At 37.5% G+C, this 20376-nt stretch overlaps 2 protein-coding genes across 2 annotated transcripts; both read right to left on the bottom strand.

Moving 5' to 3' along the window:
- Nucleotides 1-504: 504 nt before the first annotated feature.
- On the bottom strand, nucleotides 505-14519 carry adnpb (activity-dependent neuroprotector homeobox b). Its single transcript, XM_081386482.1, has 4 exons — nucleotides 14138-14519; nucleotides 10861-10976; nucleotides 4558-4650; nucleotides 505-4449 (listed from the first exon to the last, which is right to left on the bottom strand). Exons 2-4 carry the CDS (start codon nucleotides 10966-10968, stop codon nucleotides 1630-1632), a joined length of 3021 nt encoding a protein of 1006 aa, XP_081242608.1. The 5' UTR covers nucleotides 10969-10976; nucleotides 14138-14519; the 3' UTR covers nucleotides 505-1629.
- Nucleotides 14520-15103: 584 nt separating this feature from the next.
- On the bottom strand, nucleotides 15104-20363 carry dpm1 (dolichyl-phosphate mannosyltransferase subunit 1, catalytic). Its single transcript, XM_081386481.1, has 9 exons — nucleotides 20085-20363; nucleotides 19789-19888; nucleotides 19657-19690; nucleotides 19509-19585; nucleotides 18804-18829; nucleotides 18585-18680; nucleotides 18306-18374; nucleotides 18106-18220; nucleotides 15104-17670 (listed from the first exon to the last, which is right to left on the bottom strand). The coding sequence occupies exons 1-9, from the start codon at nucleotides 20213-20215 to the stop codon at nucleotides 17566-17568; spliced, it is 753 nt and encodes a 250-aa protein (XP_081242607.1). The 5' UTR covers nucleotides 20216-20363; the 3' UTR covers nucleotides 15104-17565.
- Between the last annotated feature and the right edge of the window lie 13 nt (nucleotides 20364-20376).

Genomic DNA, 20376 nt, shown 5'->3' with positions numbered 1-20376 from the left:
AAAAGACCCTTTTTAGCAAACCAGTATATATCCTACTTAGAAATGCTATATTACAGTGATAAAATAGGTTGCGAACCATATTTTATGTTGACTTATGAAGACGTGTTAAGCAAAAGTTATTCTTAGATAAGTGAACACATGCAACCTATGCTGTTTTTTTTTAATGTAATTAAATCTCCATTACTGTATTTTTAGTCCATAAAGTCTCAAGTTCTAATAACTAAAATATGCAACTCCCTTACAAACTGTGCCCAAGCAAATGAAGAAAAGCGAGATCAGAGAATTGGGTTATGAAGTGTTATAGGTTGAGGTTAAGAACAGTGTTACTCAAATTATCAGGCCAACCTACACAACTTTTTAGAGAGAATATTGAATATTATACATCATACTTTCCATTAGTTCACAAAAAAATGTAACCCTGAAATGTGTAGTTTGCAGCAGTCCAAACCAGCAAAACAGAAGGTCAAAGAGAAGTAGAAAAAGAAAAAGATGATAGAGACTGACCAGGGTTAGAAGCATTGTGAGATGGACAATACAGCACTTTATTGTTTAGAAATGCTTGCAGTGATAAAGAAAAATAGAATAAAGGGGATAAACAAAAGAAAAACAACATAACTGAAAGTTACAAATTTTAAACATACAGAAAGTTGGACTGAACAGAGATGCTCATTCTGGACCCCAGGTCACAACAGAGTCCAGCTGGAGGAAATTAAAAAAGAAAAGTGTAACTGCTATAAAAAGAAAAATATAGCAGTCAGCGGAGGCTGAACCAAACACAGGCTAGTCTACTTAGCACAATGCTACAGTGGTCAATTTAAATGCCAAATACTCTTACGTTAGGGCAGATGTGGATATATGGAAAGCTGCTCTGGAAGCAAAACACAAGTTACAGGATGGTGAATATATTTATAAAGAATTATGCTTCAATTATAAACAGGCAAAACAAAAGCAAGGGATTAGGTTCTTTTATTTTGCATTATTTATACTTGGATATTTTTTTTTTTACAAAATGCTATACTTTTGTTAATAAAAGTAAACGGGAAAAACAGCCACCGAAGCCACATCCATTGTCTATGTGAACCAATGTAGAGCATATAAACGTTAAGTATGAGCACAAAAAGTATAGCAAATCTTTTTTTTTTATCATTGAGTACACCTACACATCTCCTTAGACATATCTAAAAGACTGTACAAATATACACTTACCAATGCTATAGGATAACATAAAATGTAATAATACCTGTTGGTTCTAATAATCACTCCTTTAGCCACAATAGCGGCTGAATGAACATGAACAAGTATGGTTATGTTTCTAGGTGTTAAAGAAACAAACTGAAGGCAAATCATGTATTGTTTGGTGAATGTTGAGGGTTTTCTTTGCCTATCCTGAGGAGGTCAACCCCAGCTTCCCAATCAAACAATTTGCATTCATCTTCATACTTCAAACTGTAAAACATGACTTTTTTTTGCCTTTCTCAAATGGCTTTAGGTGTTGAGGGAAAAGCAGATCCTTATAGTTACCATCTGTAAGGTAACCAAGGTCCAGATTCAGAAGTTCAATGAGGCAGCATTGTTGGTGTACATCAAAGTACAGCAAAAGTATACATGTGCATTAACCCTGTCCAGAAATCAGACCTGTTGCTTGGTTAATTGAGTCTCTGATTGTTCAAGCTTGTTTGTGATACCTGACTGACATTCGCCCTTTTGTTGCCTTGTTTCATTTAAAAAGTCTTTCGACACATAGCCGTTTTCGCTGTGGGCATCCTCCTGGATGTCAGAGTCACTGCCATCCCCTTTATCATTTGTCTCTGGTTCCTCACTAAGCGACTGTGCGTTTAGACTAGCATTTTGCGCATTCACCTCATTATCGCTGTCCGAGTCGACAGCAATTGGTTCAGAATTGGCAAGCGCTCCAGGTTTTAAGGTGCTCTTCATTGAATCATTGCAGTTGCTCCCTATGATGGCCTTTTGACCATTTGAGTAAAGCGAGGCTTTGGCGGAACCTCTTGTTAGCGTCCCATGCTTCTGCTGCAGGTCACCATTGGTTGTAGCTCTTTGCCGAAAGCGAATGGCATTTGCAGATCGGCCTATGCGATACTTAGTAGTTCGTCTTTTATGGTCATGTTTATGGTTCTCGAAATAGCATTTTGAGTCAAAGTTAATAGGCTGATGCAAATCTACAATGTCTTGCATTTTAAATCCCAGCAGGACCCGAGTGTTTAACGTTTCACAATTCAGCATGCATCTCCTCCTTCGATTTGAGAAGTGACTCGCAATGTCAGATTTCCAAAGCCAGAGACTTGACGCAAGCTTCTCCACCTCTTGGCGAGTGGGGTAAGGCTGCCTGTTGAAGTACTGAGTGAGGAAAGCTTTTCGTGTCTCGTAGGACTCATTCTCGTAACCCTTCGGGTCCAAGGCAAAGACTACAGGGTCGTCTTGTTTGTCAGTTGAAAGTGGTGGGCTATGACCAGTCTGGTCATCGGTTCCGGATTTTCTTCGCTTTGGCTCAGTTTGGTCTAAATTTGCTAAACCTGCCCGTTTAAGACCAGCCCCCTGGGCCTGTGCAACTCTTGCAGAAGGAGCAGGCCGGCCGTTCTGAGTTTTGCTGACACCCCGGCAGTGCACTAGATGCAAAGTGATAGTGGAAGCAGTCATGTTACTAGTGTAGACGCCAAGGCAATGGATACACTTGTAAGTCAACTTCTTCTCCACAGGATGAACCGTTTGTATAACTTGATGGCGGTCACGCAAGTGGTGAGCTAGAGAATCTGAGATGGGCCCCTTAAGAATTGAGAAGCAAAGAGGACAAAGTGTTTTGCCTACATCCTTCTTATAAGGTACAGCCGCTTGAGGTGTAGCCTTAGCTGGGATGGCGTCTGAGGCATCTGAGGGTATCTTTGGGACTTGTGTGGTAACCTGTTTGTTCCCCTGCAATGATGGTGGTAATGCGTTGTTTTGGGCATGGAATGCCACAGACTCTTCTGGGGCATCCCGCATGTTATATGTGGTGACGATCAGCTGGACATTCTTGGGATTTCCCTGCTGAAGCGTGAGGTCAAAAGTAAGTGGGGAGTCTGTCCGTGGCCCGACGGATTCGTTGGGATGTACCCCTCGCATGTGCGTCACCATTTTTTCCACATCATTGAATGTGGCCCTGCAGTGCGGGCAAGATAAGCCATGTATCAACATGTGGTTAAGAAGCGTGTCGCTGGGTAAGTAACGGTTGCAGTATAAGCATTTACTGGTGAAGTTGTGAATTTTCATGATGTAGTTGGCCACCGCCGGTACCTTTTCTGCTTTGTGCTCCTTTTCAAAATGAGAACTATACACGTTTTCTGGAAAGAGCTCATTGCAGATGGTGCAGATCTTCCATTTCTGAGTGTAAGATGTGCCGATGACAGAGTTGCCCTTCTTGGACGTAACAGACGACACCGTAGTAGCTGCTGCCTGAACTCGAGAGTTCAGCTGAGGGATCTTTAGTATGGAAGTGGATGCAGATGCAGATGCAGAAACCGAACTGCGGAGACTAGCAGAAAGCTGTGGTTTGCTTGTTTGAGACTGCTGTGGGATTGAGAGCTGAACCTGTTGTCCTCCGATGGTCAAGGATTGTGTAGTCCCTGGCTTCAGACCAAATGCCCCCTGTTTCAGGTGAACACCTGACAGGAGACCACTTGAGTTCAAACTTCCTTTAGGAATGACAATTCGGCTCAGCTGCTGAGTGGATAAAGGCCGTACCCCGGTCACTACTGTACCCTTTGGCATTACACCAATGAGGCCCTTATCACCCTGAGCTTTAGGGGACACCATAATCACAGGCTTCGCCCGAGGTACCACTACATTGGTGTGTCCAATCATGGCAGTAACTTGATAACCAATGCGCTCATGGTCCTCAATGACATGCTGCACGAGGGCTTCATAGGTACGGGGTACAAAGAGGCACCGTTTGCAGTGGATGGCTGTGCTCGTACTGTTGGCACCACCAGAATCAGCATTGCTCCCTGTACCAGAGCCTGCTGTTGTCCCATTGGGTGGTGTTATTTTCTCACCAGGCCTCACCAAGTACGGTGCCGCTACGTGTTGAAAATGTTCCCGGTAGATATGCCTTCGCACCACATTATATAGTGGGTCTCTGTAAGTGCATTTCTTGCAGTAGTACACTGCTTGCTCTATATTATCACGTGTCTTATCCAGTCGAGCACCATCTTTCAAACCAACCCCTGCTCCCTGAGGTCCTCCAACATTCTGGCGCACCACATTGGGCATATGAAACAGTCTAATGTGTGTCTCCAAAGTCTTTTTGTTCCCATTGTAAGTGCAATAGGGGCAGTTCAGGAGAATGCGGTTTTCAAAGTCCTCACTGTGCACATTACGAAAGTGACTCTTGTAGGCAGAGAAAAACTTGGAGGAGAATGTACATCCTGAACAACAGAAAGGCTTTGAGCGGTAGTCCTAAGAAGACAGAAGACAAATGGGTAAGGAAAAATTTAGATGTGCTCAAAAACAAACAGACAAAATATTATTTTCCTTTCTTTAAGTAACACTTAAGATACTACTCACTTGTGATTTGGTCATTGAAGGATCCCACATACACACATCGTCCCATGCAGTGTTTTTAATGTAGAACTCATTGGGAACAAAGTCCTTATAGTCCTGTATGGGAAAAATAAAAATAAAGAGTGAAAAAGAATTTATATGGTTGTCTCAATACAATAAAGATTAAGACCATATCAAGTATTTTAGAAGAATTGTATCATATACTTTTGTACATGTACTTCAGTGCAAAAGAGAGAAAGGTGTAGAAACAATAAAAGTACTGAGAAAAAAAAACAGACACTGCAAATCAAGTACACATGATTAGTGTTAGAACCGGTTCACATGTAGGACTGGGTGATAAAGCTAAACAATTATTTTAGAATTGATGTCTTGATTAAAAGAGGAAGCATTCGCAAATAGCCAAAAAGAATAAGGAATTATCAAACTGCATTCCACAATGTTGCTTAATTTTTATCAGCAAAAAAACTTTAAATTAGAGCCCGACCGATAAAGGATTTTTAAGGCCGATACCGATACAAATATTTTGTGATTTAACCCTTTAAGTGTCACCCCCCTTTTTTTAAATATACATGAAAATGCACATTTCGACTTTAAATGGTTGTAATTAAAGAATGCTTTGGAGTATAGACATAAAATTGGTCTTGTTTTAAAGAAGACATTTGGCAGATTTTTGTTGAAGTGAAATAAATTAAGAAAGTGAAACAAAAAAAAAGTTATATAAGTTTGTGTTTATGAAAATGTACAATGTAAAAAAATTAATTATTCATATTTTATATAAAATATATATTTTTAAAACCTGGCCGACTCTAAAACTGCTAGAAAATCAAAGCCAAAAATCTGACTAAGTTGTGTTTCAAATTTTAGGTTGATATCTCAAAAAATGAGCTTTCAGTGAGATTTTGTTTGGGCGCAGTACCAAACATTTTCACTAGGTGACAACCAGACTCCATTACTGCCCATATAAAGGCGCCTTCATTTCCATATGTGTTATTAAAAACATAATAATATATTTTTTTCTAAAATAATTGAATGGATGATATCTTTTGAACTCTTGGCATGAAAACAAACTGAGGTTTCATCCATTCTTTCATGATTTTTCATGTTCATTACTATTTCAAAATAAAGGTCTTAACACGCCTTAGGAATATGAAAATATTCTTGTTGCAAATTGATAAATTACAGCTCCTCTCTAATTTATTTTGGAAATCATTCACCAAATATGAAAACTAGAGTTTGTAAGCTTTCAAATGATATATAGTTTGTCAAGATTAATTTATGTTTATTATAGAATATTACTGTTTTAAATATGTAATGATTTTGGGCCCACCGGTGGGCCGGTGACACTTAAGAGGTTTTAAAAATCAGATATTCCGATATATATCGGCCGATAAATATATAAAAAAAAAAAAATCCAGAAACGCGTAACAAAACATGAACAGATTTCCCTAACATTAGTTATTTGTCGTTATTTAATGGCACAATATGTAACTTTTTGCTTTAAAAATAGCAAAAATCACTATATCTATGTTATATATATATTTTTTAGTTGTGTACTTACATTATCCCGACTATTTCCAACAACTTTCAAACCAGGAGAAATTTGTAATTTAATTCGATAATGTCCCATTTCTTTATTTCCGTTTTGTCGCCACCAATGCCGTCATATCCGCGTTGTCCCTGGTTTCCGCTCGTGCTGCCATGGCAACGAGAGCTATGAACCAGAGCCGTCTGATAGTAACCAAAGCGACTGACGCGGACAACTTTGTAGTTCGCAATGTCGATTTGCACGCTGTTGTTGTTTCGTTCAAACATTATGGACCATGGCAAGCAGACTTTGGATAAAAAAAGGAGAACTAAAACGAGAATCAATATCAACGCGGTGTTTTCGAGATGCCGAGAGCTCCCATATAGACAGTATATAAACGAGAGCTCCATGTCCGAGACTTCGACCGCTTCTACATGTACTTTATTAAACAGGTGAGCACATTTACATAATAATCAATGTTTTATAGTTCAACAATGATAAAATGTCAGAATATGATCTGTATGTTATTCTAATGTTGATCTAGCTTACTGCTAGTCTCATACAGACAAACTAACACATTCATTTCAACACATTCAAATGCAGTTTAGTGTGATAGTGTAATGTTAGACCAAGTGAAACAGCGCTGCGTTTCACTTGAAAATGGTTTGTTGTAGCTTGATGGAATAGATGGATAGAATTAAAAGAGTGCAGGTAAAGAGATAAGCAAGTTGACATTGTAATTATAAGGTAGCTTATAACATTGACATTTGGCAGACTGTATTATTAGTCATCAAGCTACAACAAACCATTTTCAATCATCATTTGCTGCCTGCCTTCTAAAATCTACTACTTAGTGATGCACTAAATACATTATGTGACTCGTTAATGCTGCGGCTAAACGAAGTCAGCAACGCACACTTGGATTTCACACACGTGTAAAAGAAAAGCTAACTTTTATGCACAGGCTATGTTTGATACTTTTTCTCTATGTCTAAATGTTCACTCCTCGCGTACCTAACTTACATTTTACAATGCAGAGACTGGAACTACAGATATGCTAGTTATAAATACAGTAATCATTACTTTATTTAGGCAGAATAAGTTCATTGTGATTTCCAAGCTCATTGATGTTAGCGATCTTCCTTGTATAGTGCCCTCTGGTGGACAAACTATGCAGCGCCAACACTCATAACATGGTTGAAGGGTGTTTCGTCCGCTTTTATTTTATTTTTTAAATATTAATTTATCGGCCATTATAAATGCCGATACCGATAGTTTGGAAAATGCCTAATATCGGCCAATAATATCGGCCCGCCGATATTGTTCATTTTTCTACCTCAGAACGAAAAACGAAAAATCAAGCTGAATTCTTGTTTTTTTGGAAAAAATGAAAAAATGAAAAAGGAACTTCTCATTTTTCAACTTTCAATATTAAATAAAAAAAAAAACGACTGAACGAATGATACACAGATTCTAAATCCTATTAAATAAAAGATACAATATGATAGAGCAATAGAATGAAGAGTGAAAGTAACAGAAGCTCATACAATGCATTTTAGCAGGCTCAATTAAGCATGAAAATAACTGAAGGAAATATTTATTTGATGAACAAATTAAGCCAACTAATATGATTTATATTATTTTGGTTTCTCTACCAATATATTTAAAAATTACAAATTCAGTGAAATTACAGGTATCGGTTATACGGTATCGTATCAGCAAGTACCAAAAATGAAAGTATCGGTATCGGACTCGATCTGGAAAAAGTGGTATTGGTGCATCCCTAATAACAATATAATATGTAACGATAAAGTATACAGTGGCTTCATAAATTAATTTAAAAACATAAAAAAGCAAAACACACCTGTTGCATATTCCTTGTTCTTCATTTTCTAGAAGTAGAGTTTAAGAACCTTGCTCTATTTTTGTGTAATTTATTAAGAGAAAGTACACTGCAATCATACTCTGACGAAAGGGACTTGAACACACCTGCCGTCGTAAACACGACTTCCCACCTAGTAAATCCGAACTTCCCAGGAGGACTTGAACGCACCATAACAGCAGACATAGTAATTATATCAGGCAACAAAAGTACTGAATTTTTTTAAAAACAAGGCAGGCAGCTTTTCTGTCAATCTCAAATCTAAAAAAAACTCTGTTTTCTTGGGCCTACATTACAAACAAAAGAAACTGCACTATGTGCTTGCAGGAAATGTACTGTTAACGTAAAAAAAAAAAAAAAAAAATCAAATTAAAAGATAAATGGTAAAAATGAGTTGACGATTGGTCGCAGATCGGTATCGGCATATATTATATATATTGTTTTCATATCGCTATATTATATATATATATATATATATATATATATATATATATATATATATATATATATATATATATATATATATATATATATATATATATATATATATATATATATATATATATATATAGCGATATGAAAATTTCACCAGATGATTTGAATAGCTCTATTGGTAATGAATTAATCATTCTAGAATAGACTAGGTGATTTTGTAGGAATGCGCAATTATTTTTATCATCAAAATAATAAACAAATTACAAGCATAGATAAATACAACAAAACAAAGAAAGTTTTTCAGGTAAATCTAACTGTATTCCGGTACATTGAATAATCAAATGTAAAATAACACTGCATAGCCTTCACTTTATAAATTAAATATAATTAATTAACACAATATATATTTGTTAAAGCTACAAAAATTATTTTCATAACCGACTATGTTTACGAGGATACTTTCCGAGACAGGCATTTTGACTTAATTTTTCGTGCCCATGTCCGTTCAAATTCAAATTTAGAGAAAGAGAACTGAATTCGGTGTTCACGTGCTGTCTGCATGGCTCTGTTTGCATGCACAGAAAACACTGCACAAGTTCCAGTCTTTTTGCGCTTGATGTTTAAACTGGCAGGACTTAAAAACATGCAAATGATAAACTTTCACTCTATGATGGTTAAACTTTGCAATTAATCAAACAGGAACCGATCAACTATGATCCCTATACTTGACATCGCACATCAATATAGTGTATATATATCGTGCAGCCCTACCATGTACCGTGCCCTGGCGTGATTGTGATTGATAAGGAGAAAATCAGACTTGTTATAAAGCTAAATGTACTCAAATTATTTAAATTAATTGAAACTTGAAAATTGATACTGTCCAATTAGTTATAGTTGGTACCCAGCCCAACTAAACTACTAGTCAAATGAACCAGACTTTGGGAGTCAAACGTGCTCGAGCACGGCTCAGATCGCCTAGTGTGAGTACACCCTTGATCGGTAGTCACTAAATTTGGCCGATCTCACAAAACAATCGCAATTTAAAAACTGTAAAAAGTCGCCACCCACACACATGTAAACAGTATACAGATTACATACCATTGCGCCACATTCTGCTTTTTAGCTTTGCCAAACTTTCATAAACCATAGTAAAACCACACATTGTTATTTAGAGCAGGTTATTTTGATTCACATGAGCCCATATACAACAATGTTGTGGAGATCTTAAGAAAATCCTCACATAGTGATATCATGTTTTCCAACATCACTTGAAAGTTAAATCTCAGGTATGACTAGGGACGACGTGTATAGAACATTTGGACACTGTTTTATAGCTGGAGCGCACTCGGATTGATCGACCAGATTGACAGGTCTTGATTTACCATGTGCCATAGAACAGGAGCGCACAACTGAAACAGTGCTGGAAGATCACTCATCAACCAGGATCTTATTACTTGTTACTTATTCTGTTTTTTTTTTTTATTCTTGGTACTTATTCTATGTAATTATAAATATTTTTATGCTTTATTGTGGCATTGACACATGTAAGTAGTTCTTATGTTCAGTAAAATACTCAGATCACTTGTTTGGAGACTAGAGGTTTTTAAACTTTTGATAAAAAGGCTATCTTGGTTCCAAATGCCATAACTTTTGATTGCTTTAACATATCAACACAAAATTTGACCCACATGCAGTTGACATGATTGTGAACAAGCCCAAAACTAATTCTATGACTTGTCATACTTTCTAATAGTCATCATGTCAAGCATGAATAATAACATAATAAATTGCATGGCTTTTTCAGGGGTTTTCTCAGTGTTGTAACATAAGAACCTCCAAACATGATCAAAATCTATTTTCTTCTAAATTTGAACGGTTTTCTATCAAATGAGACCATGTACTTGACTATACCTAAATATCACTTACTTGGCACCACTGCAAAATTTTCTATGTATTGTAATCATTATGTTCACAACTTGCAGTAAGTACTTTAACAAGCTCATTGTTTCTTCCTTAAATTAATAATGATGTTACCTAACTGCATGATTTGTATAATCTTAGACCTATAAATTTCCAAAATATGGACATTACTTGGACACAGTGACCTCTGATAACATATCACTCTAAATTGTAATGTAGAAACAATATGCTTTGAAACAATATGTATTATGAAAAGCAATTGCAAACTGAAAAGCAAATGTGAACTGAACTGAACTTTTATAAAGTTTGAACAATCGGGATTGGCCGCTCATGATGACAAGAAATCGGTAGTCGGTATCAGCTGCAAAAATCTTGACCGGAGCATCCCTAGTAAAAAATAGTACCACTGTGACACAGAATGTAAAATGGAAACACAAAATTTGTGTTGTCTTATTGTGAATCATATGGTCCATGATAGTGAGTATGTAGTACTTCCTTGCCTATGTAGACATTTAATAAGTCAAACATCAAAATTACTTACATCAATGTGCTCCCTGCAAAAGTCCAAGCCAATGTCACCCAGCACTTTTTTCACATTTTTCCTAGCTCTCCTTAGACTGCTGAGGTTGTTCACTGGGAGTTGAAACATTCTGTCACCTGAAATAAATCATATTATTACCATCACAAATGGGTACACATTTTGTATTGTTGTATTGAGAACAATAATAAAATAAAAAAAATCATTGACTGGTTATATCAATTATGCCAATATCTCACTGTGACACTATCAATCTGACCATCAATACTGTACCCTAATCCAGACCATAAACACAAGCTTCATGTCAGAGAAATGGTCAAAAGGAGAGAAAAAGGTCTAAAGCACAACAAATGAGTCAGTTTCTTTCTCTAAGTCATCATCACAGCCTTGGAAAATGAACTTGCTTATCACAAAACGCAAAAAGCTAACTTACTTTTGACACTATACAATACCGCTTATTGTACAACAGTGTTTTCCAACTTTTAATGTCTTATGACTTCACTGACACCACCACCAACAAATTTAAACATGAATGACATTCAGATGAGACATTTCACCATTGGAAACTAATTTGCAGCAAGATACAATATAGAGAAAATACAAGGGCTGCCCCCTAATAGCATATCATAGCAGATATCCCAGAGTTTCTACCCTCTAGTTGGGATGCTACTTTAAAAGATGGATTGAGAAGGGCCTTATCATGATTGATCAGCTTTTTGCTGCTCAAAAAACATTTCTTAGTATTATCAATGTTGAAAACAGTTGTGCTACTTAATATTTTTGTGGAAACCATGACACTTTATTTTTCAGGAATGTTTGATGAATAAAAAGGTCAAAAGTACAGCATTTATTTTATATAGATTTTTTTTTTAACATTAAAAATGTCTTAAATCTCACTTTTGATGCACCTTTACTCCCACAATTGAATGCATCTTTGCTGAATAAAAGCATTAATTTATTTCAAAAAATTCTTTAATTAATCTTTAATCTTTTTTAAATCTTACTGACCCAAAACTTTTGAATGGTATATATACACTGTAAAAAAATATTTTTGTGATTTATCACAACATTTTTTCTTTTGTCAAATCAACTTAGATAATTTATGTGGTTCAGATAACACAATATTTTGAGTTTCTGCTGATCAAACCAATCTCCTACATTGTATTAACTCATTTTTTTGAATTTCAATGAACTTCAAATTAAGGCAACCAGGTTACTTACTTTTTTTTTTTTAAGTTAAACCAAAAAAAAAAAAAAAAAAAACTAAAAGAAAAATCACACACACTATTGCAACGTTTCGGTCTCATAACCTTCATCAGGCACTTACCAACTTAAATGATTTACCTTATTTTAAGTTAAGCCAACACTATTTTTTTTACAGTGTACATATTTTACATATGTATAATATCTGTTTTACATGTAGTAATAACAAAGCAAAATTGAAATGAAACATGAAGTAGGTAAAAGTGCTTCAGTGCATGATGTCTATGTACTCCTGGTTGGGATGGCACTGTTTCAAAATATGATGGCACAACTGAAAAACACAAACACATCCAACAAATCTGTGGCCAACATTCTACAGCATTAGCACTGTAGATCTGCGCTCTAACAAATATATCGTAAATGAATAAATAAACATGCACAACCGCAACGCTAAATAACTGCCCACTGCAGCCTTCAGAAATGAGGTCAAAGATCAACTGAGGTCAAAGGTCATGAACCTATCTGACCTGTCTTCATGGAAAACCTGCATCAGCTGTTGGCCTCACTGATGACAAGCATCACACAGTACACCCTGCTTGAACAAAGAGCAGCAGTTTCACTTCGGCACTGAATGGGGGCTCTCTTTGGTTAGGCGTTTCTCATCTCCTCGCTGACTTTCTCCCATCCTTTGTAGATGGCGCTAGAGAACAGCTCTTCCTCCATGTTATATAAGCCTCTCCCTGTTCTGCCTGCCCTTTTTCCACTCCCTTTTTCGTGCAGGCTTCTGCATTACAACCCTGGAATGGCGCCTCCTGTTGAGGCAACAGCAGAGGCCAGTGCATGGGAAGCCATTTCTGCAGTGTGGAGGTTATTTGATGATCCCCTAGAATACAGATGACTTGGTACACAGCAAAACTCAACTTAGAAAACTGAAAATTAAAATATATGTTATCTGTCACGTTGTAATTATCTTATGGTCGTCCATATCCAAAAACATGAACCCTGTGTTAATGAGAAAAACATAATGCTGTCAAATACATTCAGCATCATCTGTTCATCAAAGGCCCAACACCACAGCTACAACTGCCAAAGTAAAACTGAATATATATATATATATATATATAAATCCAAGCATTGCTATTTGCTAAATTACATCTATTCTACAACTACCAAGAATGGTAAATACTAAAGTAATGTCCACACTGACAATTCATAGACCAACCATCAACTGCATAGAGGAAAACCAAATACACAAGTAAATGACAACACACTGACGAGGAGAACAACTGACCAATTAGAGTCCAATAACAGTCACACGTTGAACTGTTTGGCTTGTTGACATGTCAAACGCCATCAAATCCAGTAAGCGCCAACTTTGGTTCGTTATTTGTAAAACTGCGACAGTTCACCAATATATAATAATAATCATATTCAAATAATTTATTCACCCTCATGTTGTTCCAAAAACACGACTTTCTTTTCTTCTGTGAAACACAAAGGGAGCTGTCAGGCAGAATGACAGCCTCAGTCACCATTCAGTGCATCTTTTCCCATGCAATAAACCTGAACGCTGACTGTCGTTCTGACTAATATAACATCTAATATTTCATTTAGTATATCAAAGAAATGGATTTAGAACAACATGGGGTCGAATAAACGATGACATAATTGGTTTTATTTTTTTGGTGAAGGTCCCTTTAAGAATTGATTCGGTGCAGCGCGAGCTATTCGTGATGAGTTAGCCTAACTGTCATAGCAAACGGATTTTTAATAGTGAAACTGGAGTGAGTTTGTCTGATTTAGGGTCTGTGTAAATGATATAACCCCCATTCGGCTACCAGACCCTCAGGTACAGTTCCAACGGTAAGAACATATAAAAACTTTATTTTTAATTCATGACCTGAGAGAACTGCTCAACTGTAAGTTATGGCACAATCAATTAGCTACATTTTCCACCTGAGGGTCGGGTTTACTCCCTCCAGCTTTCCTCCGGGTCTTAGAAGCGAATTAGCAGGTCTCTTAGTTGATTCGGATTCAGTTTCCTTTTCCCAAAACACACAACGATGAGAGAGTTTACCTGGCCCGTGCTCCCGCAAGCTGCAGCCCGTAATGTCACTTTCCCGCCTACCGAGTTGAGCGCCTCGTCCTCCGCTTCACGGGCGGACACACCACGCCGAAAGAGGGAGCTCGACTCCTGTCACGGGCCGACCCAGAGCTGTCTGTTTGCCGGGAATGAGCTGCTGCAACTCATCTAGCACTGCCTGTGCTTATCTACGGTGGTCCTGGAAGAAGAAGGAACGTGAACCGCCGAGCGCGTGCTGCGTTTGCGATGATGCACAGTACACAAGACGCGCGAGAACGGTATAATTGACAGCAATTAACGTAATCCCAATCCACTTAAACAATACGACCCGGTCCAGTACCTATACTATCCAAAATGGCGTGTGAAAAAGGGCGGAAGTGACATGTGTGTTTGATTAGCATAAAAAAAGCATTGTGCCGACGGAGAGGCGTTTGGTGTGGGATCATGAGGTGAGAGGTGTCAAACGACCACCAATCCAATATTAACCCTCTACCTTAGCTTACCTGAAATGCACAAGTGTGTCTGTGCTTGCATATAGCCTTTTATTAAATGCTCCTGAAATTGGTGTAAACAGCCCCAGGGTGCAGTTACATGGAATGAAACCATAGGGGGCGCCATCGGCTGAAACTTGATTGGGTAGAGGTGTATGCGTCAATTCTGCATCTGGTATCTACCCCCGCAGAGAGTCGGATGTATACAGTGCCTCAGTACTCAGCCAGCGTCGGAGCATCATGAGTTCGGGTGGTGGCGCTGTACCGCGCTCATGCGCAACTCACCGGGACTACTTCTGCATGTCAAGTGCTGGGGTTGCAGACTGTGAGCCATGGTGATTCCCCCACCCTCTCTGGGCCTTGAGCTCAAGAGTTATACCCCCGTGGTGGTGGCAGCAGAAAGCTCATCCAGAGCAATTCCTTACATTACACAAGTTTGGGGTGTCATTTGGGACTGAACACTCTAAACCCAGATGGGAGAAAATCTTTATTTTTGGATAGGTCATATAGTGTAGACACTACACTAGATTGATGGCAGTGTCTCATCATAGGATGTAGCCTATGGTTTTGACACTGACATTGACTCGTGTGAAATTCAGTGCATAATACAGCCTTATTTTCCAGTTTGATTAGAAAGCCTTAGTTAAAAGTATTGTACAAATATTATACATCCAGATGATTATGTCCATAAACATTGCATAAGCAAAATAATTTTGCAACATTAAATGTTTATTTCATGAAATGCATCTTTATAGCCACTCATAAAAGTACAACATTCATTCTGAAGGGTTTTCCCAGGCTGTTAAAAAAAAATCACTAAACATATAAATGTTCCAAAAGGCTATTTTCAGAGCAATGCAATAGAAGCAGTATTTTGGGTTCACCAAATAACCTTTAGTGAATAGTTCTTAAAAGAACCATTTTTTCTGTGAAGAACAATTTACAGGGCTTTTTACTAAGAGCACTGTAGCCCCTTACTGAAAATTTAGAGGCACACTTTTAATCAACCTGCAACATAATTATTCACATTTAAAGCTTTGAAGTGCTGGAAAAAGTTGTGTGAAGCACTTGAAAGTTCTTGAAAAAGTTGTGTGAAGCACTTGAAAGTTCTTGAAAAGTGCTTGAATTTCACACTCAAAAGGTTGCACGAACCCTGAAATGAATAATGTAAAAACACTATGGGTCCTATCATTCAACCGGCCCAACGCAACGCCAGACGCAACAAAGTGTTTTTTTCTAGTTTCAGCCTGACGCAGTTATCATTTTCACATCCTGCGCTACGTTGTTTAAATAGCAAATGCATTTGTACACCCATGGGTGTGCTGGTCTGAAAACGAGGTGTGTTCAGGCGCATTGTTGGCGCGTTGCTATTTTGAGGCAACTGAAATAGACTGCGCCATTGACCAACTGAAACCTGCTCTAAAGTCAATGGCTCAATTTTTTTTTTGTTATTTAAAGAGCGCATTAGTAATAGGCGAGTCCACAACACGCGTACACTCTTCTTACTAAACACACAGGGACGCGCAGCAGCACACAAACCTGCCAAATATTAAAAATAAAAGCATTACAATGTAAAAGATTAATATTGTGAACATAAAGAAATGGTGGAATCCGGCTTGTCCCGTAGATGATCTGCTTGCGCGCTTTAACCTTTAAAACTTTTAACCTTTGCGCATGAGCAGATCCGTTTGCTCTCTGGAGAAGCGTTCAGTCTTTCCGCTTGTAAATTCGTCATGTAAATAGCGAATCCATCATGGCATGAGCGCAACTGGCTTTTAAAGGGAATGGGAGATGAGACTCTGATTGGCTTATTGCACGTTACGCCCAAAACACACCCATTACCCATTAAGAGAATAGAGACAACCCTTTTAAACCATGCGCCGACCATTATCCCCGTCGTTAAACTAGCAAAAGTGGATTCGGACACGCTCTACAGTCTGTGCACTTGCGTCGTGCGCTTTAGACCATATGCTTAGATCGTTAAAATAGGGTCCTATATTTGCCACAATACCATGGTTACAGTTATGGTCAGAGCATGTAATCAGTTACTGGTATTAGATTTTAAAATACTTATAATCAGACTACAGTTACTTTTTTATTGATTAAATGTTATTCTCACAGTGGCAGCAAATGATTAATTTATTGATTTTCCCTACCACTTTTTTATCTTTACATTTTTACTTTCTAAAAAAAAGCCTACTACTTATATAAGAAGGTTTTCCAGGTTTGTGGAATTGCACACACAGACCAGCCACTAGTCATGTGCCTGTTCTGAGCTCATGCTGCGTTTCCTATTACAGCTCCGAGCCGATAAACGGTCCGCACTGTGCAGCTCCAACGAGTAGCACAGTTTTGTTCCGCTTTCATTTGTTTCCCGTTTGATGTTTCTCGTATGCAGAAACAGAAACGGCAGCTCTTTTATTAGTTGGGCAACGTGGTCGCAGTGGCAGTAAAAAAGGACGCAAGCACATGCCTGGAGCCTTGTTTTAATAATCTAAAGAATCCTTTTCTACTATCAAGAAACTCTTGTGCAATGGAAAGTTTCCATGGATGTAAAAAAGTTATTTGTGGAAGAATGCCAATAAGAAACTTTTTTAAAGAGCCTAGAAAATGCAGTGTATATAAAATAAGCCTTAGCACGCCCGACTCCAGAAAAAAGCCAGCTACCTCAATTTGGTCCTTTTTATTAAAATTGAGTTTTTTTTGAACATTTTAATTTACATTTCAAAATATAGTCAAATGATTAACCAAACTAAATGAAAAATGGAAGGTGGCAAATCCAAGCAATCCAAAAGCTACTGTAGCCTGATATGCGACATATAACTCATCAAAACGAGCTAATTATTAGGAAAGCATGAATTCTAGATTCACAACAGTGATCAGTGCTGATCATACATCACAACACTAAACACAACCAAATGATGTCAAAGGTCATGTAGTGGCAAAAAGAGTGAGCAGTCCTTTCAGGAAGGAGACGATTTCATTTCCACCTAATTTGGACTCCCCATAAACACGATCCACAAATGAAATAGGAACCTGTGTAATAGACAGACAAGACCACTTTCAGAGACCCATAAAACAAAGCACTCTGATACTTTAAATTAGATGAAAAGTAATAGTTCACAGTAATAACAACAGTATTATTATTATGTAAATGCTTTATCTCAAAACATTTAGGCCCGGTTTCACAGACAGGGCTTAGATTAAGCCAGGATTAAGCCTGAGTTTATTTAGGGCATTTAAGTAGCTTTTTAAACGTGCCTTAGAAAAAAAAACATTGCTGGTGTGCTTCTTGAGACAAAAAAATGGCACTGATATATTTTAAGATATTTCAGTACAAGTTGCTTTCAGTTATAAAAGCTCAAACATGCATTTTAGTCTGGGACTAAGCTTAAGTCTTGTCTGTGAAACCAGTTTTTTTTTTATAACAACAACATTATAGGAAATGCAGGATGAGAGATGTGTGCTGACCTCCCCAACTGTATAGCCCAGTTGTCTCGCACGGACAATCATCTCCATCTGGAACACATAGCCTTTTGACACACACTGCTCTACTAGTTTTTCAAGAACCTCTTTCTTATAAAGCCTGAAACACATGATAGGAGGCAGTAATACAATCATGTCATATAAAAAACATGATGTTTAAAAATTTTTTATTAACATGCACTTACCTAAAACTCCCTGTGAGATCAGATGCTCCTGGTCTGAGCAGCACTTGTGAGATAAAGTTTGCCCCACGACTAAAAATAAAACAATCGCCACAACAAAACTAAGCAATCTAGTGCCATAAAATCCATTACACATGAACATAGATGTGTGGCAGAATATGTGTATAAGTGGCAGTAATAAACAATATATATAGGGTTTCAAAATGATGAGAAATTTCTAGTATATTTGGCAATTATTACAAAATTGACTTCCTCAGTCAGCTGAAATTTCAAGCCAAATACCTGATGAGTTTCCGGCGCAGATCCCATCCATACACACCACCGTCTCCTCTGTACCTTGTGCCAGACACCAGGTCAAATCCACCCTCTTTCTGTTTTCTGATCGAAGAACAAATCCATGTAAGTGGCTGCTATACAAGTGCATGTGATAATGCTATTATAGCAAAACTACAATGCACAGATAAAAAGGAATTAACAGCAGAACCATGAGGTAATACTTACTCAATGAACTGTGGGATAAACTTTGGCTGTGAGAAAGAAGAAAAAAACACTCAGTGTACATGAAGCTTTCACTCAATGAAGCAGAAACAAATGATTTATTTAAATTTATGAAAATATGAGTAAACATGCTTGAAGCAATCCAAAACTTTTTGACAAATCAATTTTCAAGACATTTTCAGTGGTCCTAAAAATTCATTCATATTCAAACAGATCTGATAAGGAGCCATTCAGACTAATATTGAGAACCACTTTGATTCTAAGGAAGCCCATTTCTGCTACATAAGAAGAAAAAAGATTTGATAAATCATAATTGACAAAAATAAAATCATTTTGTTATGCAATTAAAAAGTATTTTATCATAATTACAACTTTATATTTGTCTTCACAATGACTTTTTATCTCATAATGATGACTTAGTATCCCATAAATACATATTTTTATGTCATAATTATATGTATTATACAAATTAAATATTACTCACTATTGCTCAGGCTTGTAAGCATGTACTATATCCAAGATATTTCACCAATTAAGAGTATAACTAGAAAAATATTTAAGGCAATATGGAACTTTTCATGACATAATATTCCATGTCATTTCCAGACCCATTTCCAACCACAAATGGTTGCAAATATTTCCAGCTTTATTATGGCGGTAGGGATCCTGAATACCAGGATTTACAAAACTGTATCGAGGAATGCTTACATGATGTGAGAGATCTGCATCCATGATGATAACGAAGTTTCCTGACGCATGTTTAATGCCGTGGATGTAAGCCGTTCCTGAAATGACATGAACTTAAGTCAGGCTATGTAGCTCTAAAATAAGTACTAAGACATATGAGCCAATTTACCTAATCCCAGTTTTTGTGCTCGCGGCCTCAGCAGCTAAAACGAAGAGATATGCCATATTTTCATGATTTCTTTCAACATTCGACGAGCTGTCAATCATGTTGAGTGTATTATTATTATTATGCACAACTCACAATCTTGTCAGCGCCGTATATCTTCTGCAGCTGCTCGGCGATCTGCAGTGTTCCGTCTGGACTACCATCATCAATGACTATAATCTCGTAGTTGAAGCCACTGCATTAAAACATGTTCATTTGAATACAAAAGCTCTTTTTAAAACAAAAGGAATATCTTTGCTTCTCGGGGATTCTCTGATCAGGTGATAATGTTAGTGTGTCATGTCAGTGACAGCTCATCAGTAGGACTTCTACAATCTGACAAGTGGTTGTTTTCCGGTTCTTGCTCATTACAACAATACAGTTTATGTTACCTCTCGCCGAAGTACTTCACCAGCAACCACACAATCAATGGGAGGTTTTCTCGCTCGTTGTAGGTTGGCAGCAAAACAGAATATTTGTCAGACTGCTCCCCGGTCTTCGCATTGCCTCTCCGGTTCGCCATGTTGGCGTCTCCGACAAAATAAACACCGGATGTTTACACCAGATACGCTGTCCGTGGAAACCCCTACCTCCATTCTTTGGTTCCGGAGCAAACAACGCAAATAGCGTGAGTGAAAAGCATCGAACAATGATCTTGTACAGTTGTACACTATTTCGTGTAAT

The sequence above is a fragment of the Scardinius erythrophthalmus genome (genome assembly GCF_964197995.2).
Source record: "Scardinius erythrophthalmus genome assembly, chromosome: 15".
In the NCBI taxonomy this organism is placed as follows: domain Eukaryota; kingdom Metazoa; phylum Chordata; class Actinopteri; order Cypriniformes; family Leuciscidae; genus Scardinius; species Scardinius erythrophthalmus.
The sequence above is the reverse complement of the archived record's forward strand: the minus strand, read 5'-3'. Positions and strand labels throughout refer to the sequence as shown.